Source organism: Diadema setosum, chromosome 17 (assembly GCF_964275005.1).
Source record: "Diadema setosum chromosome 17, eeDiaSeto1, whole genome shotgun sequence".
Classification (NCBI taxonomy): domain Eukaryota; kingdom Metazoa; phylum Echinodermata; class Echinoidea; order Diadematoida; family Diadematidae; genus Diadema; species Diadema setosum.
Genome location: NC_092701.1, coordinates 3,911,859 through 3,922,213, shown reverse-complemented (window position 1 = coordinate 3,922,213; position 10,355 = coordinate 3,911,859). Strand labels below are relative to the sequence as shown.

General features: G+C 36.7%; 1 protein-coding gene across 1 annotated transcript; it reads right to left on the bottom strand.

Annotated features, from left to right (window-relative positions):
* Positions 1–300: 300 nt before the first annotated feature.
* Positions 301–8,370, bottom strand: LOC140241240 (coiled-coil-helix-coiled-coil-helix domain-containing protein 5-like). The gene is made up of 3 exons (XM_072320992.1): positions 8,241–8,370; positions 4,409–4,549; positions 301–475 (listed from the first exon to the last, which is right to left on the bottom strand). Coding segments are annotated over exons 1-3 (318 nt in total). The 5' UTR covers positions 8,243–8,370.
* Positions 8,371–10,355: the final 1,985 nt, after the last annotated feature.

Below are 10,355 nucleotides of genomic sequence, written 5' to 3'. Positions count from 1 at the left end.
AATCTGACAGATGGAGGGAAACATAGTGATCTAATACTAGTACACTGTATTCCATTTTTTTTTTCTCACTCAAATTGCATCTTATTGCAACTTTTCATATGAAGAGCCTTAATGTTCAAGGCAAGCTCAGATGAGGTCAAATCTTTGCAGATTAAAATGTGCAAGTGAAAGTCACCTGCCTGTGAATCAGGTGCTATTCGCATACAAAAGATCACCAAATGAAGAAGATGCATACACACACACCACAAATACAGGAAACTGTCCAATGGCTGCTCTCCGAGAGATGGAATACAGCCAGAATCATGAATTCTCAATGACGGCATTCTGTATTCTAGACGCCGACTTCTCTGCACAGTTCATGAAGCTGTGGAGCTGGGTGACGCACTGTGTGACATCGCGAGGGTTTGCCTTTAGACACTCATCATAAGCCTGGTACTCTCTAGCACAGTCTTTCTGGATCTGCTGGACTGCAGGACTGAAAGGGGTCACAGAGAAACAACAACACAATATGTAAATAAGGAACAGAATGAGTTGATGCTCTGATAAACCACTGAAAGAAAGAAAAAGGCTACTTGAAAAAGAATGTATCAACATCAGAATTCACATTTATTCACCAGCAATCTTCATGCAGCCTAAATACAGTGCAATCCCATTATAACAAACACAGTTAAAACGGAATTCCGGTTACAAAGAAGTACAAATTCAGGCCATAACATAATTGGCTCTATGTTTTTTTTTTTAATTGTCTATTTGTTCAGTTACAATGAAATTTAGATATTACAAACGAAATCTGCCGGTCCCGAGGACTTCGTTTATGATGGGAGTCTACTGTACCAATTTCAGTCACTTGTGCACTCCAAAGGAAAGGAAGAGATGGAGAATTTCATCAGAAGATGAAAAGATGGGAATGATTGATGGCTTTTTGACAGTGCACCTCTGGGTCAACGTTAAGAGAAAGAGAGACCCCCCGATTAATGCAGCCAGTCACAAACATTTCAGAGCAAGCTAGATATGATAAAATAAGCATGGTCCTATCAATTCTACAAGAAAATGTAAATGTAACAAGGAAAAGTAGAAATTACGCGGTGCGTAAAATATGTCCCCGCCGGAAGTAGCATTTAGTATCAAAATGTACTATATAGGTCAAAAGATCAAGGTCAAAGGTCAAAGAAGTCAAAGGTCAACATTCTGTGTAGAAGTTTTGAAGCCCTCACCTAGTGCCATCACATAAAGCAAACGGAATTGAAATCCGGTTAGAAATGGCGAAGGAGTAGCATTTTGTAGCCAATGTACAATATAGGTAAAAAATCATGGTCAAAGGTCAAAGAAGTCGAAGGTCAAAATTCTGTGTATAAGTTTTGAAGCCCTCACCTAGTGCCATCACATAAGGGCAAGTCCAAGATAAGGTCCCCTCAGAAGGCAAAATTTCATCTTTGCTCAATATTGACATGTTTGGTATCATTTTGAAGCTTATGAGTTGAAGTTTTGATTTCCATGGATGAAAATATGATATTACGTAAGTTTATGCAAATTTCAAGGGCTTCATTTGCATAAATGTGAAACACAGCGTTACGTATGGGACATTTATAAAAATTCATATTAATTCAAAGGAAAGCAAATGATATTTGATTAATATGTGGACATAAGAAGTTCATCAAATAGTTTAACTTGGTATCAAAATTTAGGGATTATGCAAATGATTATGCAAATTAGCTCGTGTCCTATCATGAGATGTCCCATACGTAACAAATTGAGGTCTTTTTTTTAGGTTTTTTCTGAAATTGCTAAGGATATTTTAATGCCCTTTTGGAAAGTTCTAATTTATTGTTTAGAGAAATTAAATACCATAGAAAAAAGAAAAAACAGTAAAAGAAATATATTCTATTAGGCATTGAAATAATGTTACGTATGGGACAAATGCGTTACGTATGGGACATCCTCATACATATTGCATGTGAATGCATGTAGCTAGCTGGGAAGGACTCTCAGTACACAAATGGTAAATCATCCTGAAGAAAGCATCCCAATATTGTATCTACTTTATGAATTTTAGACACTTGAAACAATGCATGCACTTGACTGAACAATTTTCAGAAAGGGGGAGGGGAAAATGCCAAAATACAAAATGAAATATCAGCATTAAAGGGATGGTATAGTTTTTGTAGAAATGGGGATTCAGTTTTCAACATTTAATGAGATGATTGGAAACCAATTATATGAATTACTAAAGAGCATACAATCCTAAGACTAGAGGAATTCAAAGTTTATGTGACGGAGATCCAATTTTAAATGATTGTGATATATACAAAAAAAAATATATAAAGTAAAATGATTCCTTTTTATTGCAAGTGATACAAAAATTGTCCTTATTCAGTTTCAATAGTACACAGAACAAATCAATGACCTGACTGCTAGACAGACATCATATATCTACTTGATCGCTGGGGTTCCACTCAGCTGGTATTGCTTATTTATTAAAATTATTATTTCTTGTGTCAAGTCATTTTTTATTGAAACTAAATGGCAAACTGCCCTTCATCAATGGAAGTAAACACTTTTAACTATTCAATTTTTCAGTAGTAACTATCCTGATAAAAATAGGGCATACATACTCAGGTTGGTCACCTCAGGTTGGTCACAAAAAAAAATATAGAATATGATTAAATATGATTATGATGGTAAATATATGGGGAACATTGTTCCCTTGTCAATCTGGAACAGCATTTGAGTAATTTCAGCTGATTCTACCTCAATGATTACGCAAAAACTTGTTTATGGGTATTTTGTAAAATTATTTTGCAAAATACCATATAAACTTGGTTCTCCACACACTAAACGGATGGGGAACAAAGGGCATGCATACTCAGGTTGGTCATAAAAATATGAAAATATGATTGAATATGATTATGATGGTGAATATTTGGGGAATAATGTTTCCTTGACAATTTGGATCAGTATTTGAGTAGTTTCAACTGATTTTACTACAATAATTATGCAAAATACCCATAAACATGGTTCTTCACACACTAAATGAATGGGGGACAAACTGTCCCATACGTAACTGTCCCATACGTAACACGTCATGTCTGTCTTTAATTAGAACCTGTAATTAGAACTTTTTGCCTAATGACATGAAACTTAGCTGTGATAATCTTGAGTGTTGTGACCTTCATCACAGTGAGTTACAAGTTGTAGAATGAAATACTTTCAGAGAGTTTTGAGGTTGAAAAAAATGTTCAAAAAAACAAAAGTTTTCTGGTCCCATACGTAACGGCACATATTTTCTCTTCTAGAATATAATTGTCAAGGTCATTTTTCTCAATTTTTTACATGTTTATACTTCTCCTAGATATCAATCACCATGATGAAGTTCAATGTGATCAAAGGCCATTAACACTATTTTTCAGGTCATAAAAGTCTCTGAATGTCCCATACGTAACGCGCGCATTATCTTGGACTTGCCCTAAAAGCAAACGGAATCGAAATCGGGTTAGAAATGGCGAAGGAGTAGCATTTTGTAGCAAAATGTACAATACAGGTCAAAAAATCAAGGTCAAAGGTCAAAGAAGTCAAAGGTCAAAATTCTGTGTAGAAGTGTAGAAGCCCTCACCTAGTGCCATCACATAAAGCAAACAGAATCGAAATCGGGTTAGAAATGGCGAAGGAGTAGCATTTTGTAGCCAATGTACAATATAGGTCAAAAATCAAGGTCAAAGGTCAAAGAAGTCAAAGGTCTAAATTCTGTGTGGAAGTTTTGAAGCCCTCACTTAGTGCCATCACATAAAGCAAACGGAATCAAAATCGGGTTAGAAATGGCGAAGGAGTAGCATTTTGAAGCAAAATGTACAATATAGGTCAAAAATCAAGGTCAAAGGTCAAAGAAGTCAAAGGTCAAAATTCTGTGTAGAGGTTTTGAAGCCCTCAACTAGTGCCATCACATAAAGCAAACAGAATCGAAATCGGGTTAGAAATGGCGAAGGAGTAGCATTTTGTAGCAAAATGTACAATATAGGTCAAAGGTCAAGGTCAAAGGTCACGACTGAAATTCTGTGTAGAAGTTTCAAAGCTCCCATGTAGTGCTATCATATAAAGCAAACAGAATCAAAATTGGCTCATAAATGACAGAGAAGTAGCAAATTGAAGATTTTGATCACACACGGACGCACACACGGACGGACACACGGACGGACGGACACACACACGTACGGAGCCCGTTTCATAGTCCCCTGCTCGAACTCGTTCGGCGGGGACAATAAGGCTTTTATTCAAACTGTACTTGCACCTACTTTCACAAGAATCACCACCTAAAATTTGTATAATTTATAAATCCTCTGAAATGCTAAAGAGTCCTAAATATTTCTCACACTTTACTTGGTCTACAGAATAAAGTACATTTATGTGAACTTACTGGCTGTTGGAGCATGCCGAGGCCTTGTCTCCAAGTTCCTTACATCTGTTCTGCCAATCTTCTGGAAACCTGGAGACACAATCCCCATACTCCTCAAGCTCTTTCCCGCAGTACTTCAAAACCAGAGTCACAACAGCTTCCCTGCAGGAATGGGAGTAATGGGAGTAATGTCATTGACAAATTTGGCTTTAATACTGGTACTGTATAACAGAAACTGTTAACAAGAAAGATGAAAGTAGTGCCACAAGTACTTTCGTAACTATTAAAGGGACATTCCAGACAATTTTCATAATTTCACATCATGTAGTACATAAATCGATAACTCCATGTATAGATTTGTGGAATTTATTGTGGTTCATGAGCAGAGAAACAATACTTTGAAAAACCTTAAACAAATTGCACTGAACAAGGATGATGACATAGGAGGTTCACATATTTCAGAAATGTAGCAGTGTAATTCCATTGCAATACCGCTTGCTTGTGAGTTCACCTGTGTATAATCTATGCATGCCTTTTTCTTTTGTTCTGCTTCCTTGAGCCCCAACTCGTACATGGTGACTTTGCCATGTCATCATCCTTGTTCATTGCAATTTGTTCTAAATTTTGAGAATATTCTTATTCTTCATCCCCAATTATCACAAATTCTGAAACTCTGTCCTCAGTATAACTAATCTATAGCTGTTCAAATGTAAAAATCTGAAAGTCATCCTGAGGTCTCCTTTAACCTGTTGAAGATGCGTCCCAGGAATGCTCACAGAGCTCTGTGGGTACATGTAAGTGATATAAGTGTATGAATATTTTCTTCTGAGTAAACTGAATACACCGTATATTTTACAGAAAGTCAGCAAAGCAACAACAGCCTACTTTCAAGCAACATTACAGGCCTGCCTGTATGAGTATTTTCCATCTTGAAGACCAGTATGCTGTAAGTTTAATATCAAAGATTGAAGCTGAACAGAATTTCAATCTTTTGAAGAAAAAAAAAAAGATGAATCTGTACCCTATTCCATGAAAAACTTCTTAAATCTAACGACTGTTACGTAAGCTAGATACCGGTACTCAACTCTAGACTACTCTGAGCAATCACATATAAAAAGAGAAGAAAAGAAATATATATATAAAATGAAGTGACAAACAATTACAATTCATAACTAGAGTCTAGAGAAGCACTCTGAGAGCGCAGACCTCCGCCAAGCATGCAAGCAGCTCATTTCCTCCACTGATCTTGTTCTTCCATTAGAGGTGGGCTATAGAGGGTCAATTTTAGGTCATATTTTCAGAACATGCTCATCACACCTTAGTTTGATGACTTTTTGCCTACTGACACCATTTTTGAAAAAAAGAACGAAAAAAATGCAAAATCCGGGGTGCCCCAGCCAAAATCGTAAAAAATCCAAGATGGCCGCCGTTTTGGCTTTAAAAAGACATTTTTGGCCATAACTCGGCTATTTTTTGGTGTATTGTGATGGTTTTGGTGTCTAACACCATGTTTTAGGGGTCAAGGAAATGGATTATCATGATAATTTTAGTGGAAAACCTAAGCTTCTACATGAAACTAACCTTTTTCCCACATTTAGGGTTGAATTTCCTTCTCCTTTACCCCTACCCCAACCGTCATTTTTTTTGCCTTTTTTTCCGCATTTTTTTCAAGTCATGTTAACTACCATACTTTTGATAACAAGTTCTAGCAATCTTTTTTTTGTTTTGTTTTTTTTTTAACTACGGACAATACAGCAAGAAATATACAAATAACTTACGGTATACATGTATGTGTCATGCTAATACTGGTATGTGGGTGGTGCATTCAGAATGCACGGTAACTGTGGAACCAGTATTAAATATCTGCTTTGTAGTGTCCATTAACATTTTGGTCATAAGACATTTAACAATATAAATAAATAAATATAATAATAAATAATAACAAATAACTTACATTATATATGGTTTACATATATGTGTCATGCACATATCGGTATAGTGTGGCTTGTGCATTCAAGATGTATGGTACATTGTAACAGAAGCCAGTGCTTATACTGTATCTGCTTTGTAGTGCTGATAAACATTTGGTATTCAGACCTGTAGTGCATGACACATATGTAAACCACGTATAATGTAAGTTATTTGTATAGTTCTTGCTGTATTGTTGCAAGAAAACACCACATTGATAGCTAGAACTTGTTATTAAGAGTATGGTAGTTAACATGACTTGGAAAAAAATACGGAAAAAAGTGCAAAAAATGGAGGTTGGCGTAGGGGTAAAGGAGAAGGAATATTTATTATCATATCTATTCATTTATATTGTTAAAGGTCTTAGGACCAAAATGTTAATGGACACTATAAAGCAGATACAGTACAATACTGGTTCCACAGTTACCATGCATTCTGAATGCACCTGCCACATGACCAGTATTGGCATGACACATACATGTATACCGTAAGTTATTTTGTATATTTCTTGCTGTATTGTCGGTAGCTTAAAAAAAAACAAAAAACAGATTGCTAGAACTTGTTATTAAGAGTATGGTAGTTAACATGACTTGAAAAAAATACGGAAAAAGTGCAAAAAATGGCGGTTGGGGTAGGGGTAAAGGAGAAGGAAATTTAACCCTAAATATGGGGAAAATGTTAGTTTCATGTAGAAGCTTAGGTTTTACACTGAAATTATCATGATAATTCATTTCCTTGACCCCTAAAACATGGGGTTAGACACCAAAATCATCACAATAGACCAAAAAATAGCCGAGTTATGGCTAAAAATGTCTTTTTAAAGCCGAAACGGCGGCCATCTTGGATTTTTTACGATTTCGGCCGGGGCACCCCGGATTTTGCATTTTTTTCGTTCTTTTTTTCAAAAATGGTGTCAGTAGCCAAAAGTCATCAAACTAAGGTGTGATGAGCATGTTCTGAAAATGTCACCCTCTATAGCCCACCTCTACTTCCATAGAGATTTCAGTGATTTCTCCCCATACGTACTGTTGTAGCACTGTGTGTTGAAAGTCGCCCGAGTACGTCATAAACCCTCAGGCCTCAGCTGCACGGCACGCCTCGCCCGGCCGCGTTTTTTTTTTTAAGACGGCACAGATTGGGGCATGGCGCGTGTTAAACCTATGGGAAAAACGTTGGGTTAGGGTTTTTGGTTATGGTTATGGTTAGGGTTAGGGTTAGGGTTGGGGTTAGGGTTAGGGTTATGGTTTGATGGTTAGGGTTAGGATTAGGATAAGGGTTAGGTTTAGGGATAGGGTCCCCGATAGATTTTTAGTTCCCCCAATCTGTGCCGTCTAAAAAAAACACGCCGCCCGGCCCTAGGTTAGTAGAAACTAAAGCACGCACTTTAGTGCATGCATGCAAACCTAAATTACGCGCAGCCTGAAATCCCAAGTTCATTTCTGAGACCCTACCTGCCAAAATATCAAAAAACCTTCACAAATTCCCCCCCCCCCAAATTCTCGGATCACTACCAAAATGTAATAATCTGTCCGATACTTGTATCATTCTAAACCAGTCCTTCCCTGCAAGTTTCATCCAAATCCGTTAACTACTTTTTGAGTTATTTTGCACAACAAGGACAAACAAACACACAAACCAACGCCAAGGTAACGAAAACATAACCTCCTCCCTTGGCGGAGGTAATAATGCTTTGACAATATTCAATTGGCTAGACCTAGGCTCTAGCTCTAACATTTAGGGATCTACAAATTGTACAAATAAATCTACAATGACAATGTGACTTTAAAATTGTATTACACAACACACACGCAAATTGTAGTACATGGGACTACGTTAAAATCACGACGCTCTTTGTATCGAGCGTTATACCACGGTTTTCACTCACATATTTCTCCGGGATTATTTGTCAATATGATAGAAGGCCAAGACACATGTATTTAGTTTACTTGGGAGATGTCAGCCGCTCTTTCTTTCCTCAGGTACTGACGATACAGGATTTCTTTTAGAGAGAAAAGTGACCTTCGCGTACCAGCCTGTCCGAAGCATAAAGTTCTACGGCACATGATCAACAGATGGCGCTAGTCATAGATTCGTGATTCGTAGAGCACTTACCACATAGAGCAGTCATGAGCCGGATGCCGGACATGATCGACACAACAGACGGAGTTGATTGCATTTTGGCAATTTGCATCATAAACCCACACTTAATTATTCACCATTATTAACTGTTAGTTGTTACAAAAACAATAGTTTGTTCAAGCGTGTTTGTGCTCAGACCCATACAAGTACACATGAACTTGACCAATGTGTAATAATTCAGCAACCAGTAACTTCACCCATTCCTCTGGACTTCAAAGAAAATAAAATATTGCAAAATACAAGGCCCATCATGCATGCAGATAATGTTGTATGATGATTTGATTGTAAAGCCGATGTTGATAATAATTATCGACAAAACGTAGAATGATAAATAAGAAAAGAATAAGGACAAAATGATAACAATTGTCACCATCATACATTGTATAATGTACTAATAACGGAGAGGAAAAAGAATATTATGTGTAAGAGTTTGTTTGCAAAAACCGATAAGTTCATTTCTGAAAATTTTGCAGAACGGTCTCTCTGTCATAAAGTACAAAATAATACCTTTTAAATGATAATGGTCACTACATACAAAGGTACATTTTTGAAGTTATGGTCAAAAGAAACAAAAATTTTCTTATTATTCTCTTTATTTTTCTTGACCTTTAATCGCAAATATCTCCATTTGGCAATTATGGACTTATCGGTTTTTGCGAACAAACTCTTCATTTGTATACAAACAGGCCTATTGCTTTTCTAAGAGAGCTCAGGTGCTGCGGATCTAGGAATTCCTATAGGAGGGGGTGCCTTTACCAAATTAAAGGGCTGGGGTAGGGGGCATTATGCACCCCAGGGCCTCCCCCATTTTTTAAAATTTCTTTTGTTTAAAAAAAATAATAAAGGGGGGGGGGGTGGGTGCCCTGTGCGCTCCCCCCTGGATCGGCCACTGGAGCTCTTAAGAAGTCTGCAACACTATTGATGTTTTGAATCACCACATTCCATTACTGTATTAAGAGATATCAATGAGAACACCATAAGATTTGCATTCCACATGGGTACACAAGAAACTACTTTATCCAAGTTATACTGTACAACCTAGTTATTACTTTGTACTGTATATTTATACCTTAAATTCATTATGTTGGGAAATAAAACACATCTCTAAAGATTCACTGTGAAGATACGAATACAACAGATGTTTGTTTTGCTTCTTTGTCTGTTCTTTTGTGTGTGTGTATGTGTGTGTGTGTGTGTTCCTTCCACAGATTCCAACAAAAATGTTGGGTTCATTGTATTTGACTAGCAAAATGCAAAATGTGTAACATACTACACTGTACATGTATGACGATTATGTCTGAAGTAATGGTTGTTTTCATTAGATACAGTGGACTCCCGTTATAACGAAGTCCTCGGGACCGGCTATTTTCTTTCGTTATATCGAAATTTCGTTATAACCGAATGAATAAACAATAAAAATACATAGAGTTGACAATGTTGTGGCCCTAAATTTTACTTCGTTGTAACCGGAATTTCGTTATAACCGTGTTCGTTATAACGGGAGTGCACTGTATTACAAACTGATGAGACATTTGTGAAGAGCTGCTGTCAGTCAGTTGTAGTATGAAAGTTTACATTATCAACAATGTCTTGTAAAGTCTATACTGCACTGAGTGTATGAGGCATAGATGAATAGAAAGCAAGGCGAGAGAAAGATAGAGAGAGAGAGAGATAAACTTACAATTCTATGGAAATGTGAGATCATTCTGAATTCAAACACATGAAGAGTTTGTTTGCAAAAAACCGATAAGTCCATTTTTGAAGATTTTGAAGTACTCTCTATATCATGAAGTACTCTCTATATCATAGAGTACAAAATAATACCTTTCAAATGATATATTGGTCACTACATATAAAGGTA

Bases quoted from the DNA above. Each gene is read 5' to 3' on its own strand.
- LOC140241240 (XM_072320992.1), bottom strand. The intron at 476-4,408 runs GTAAGTTCACAT...GACCCCTTTCAG, and splicing joins TCGGCATGCTCCAACAGCCA to TCCTGCAGTCCAGCAGATCC.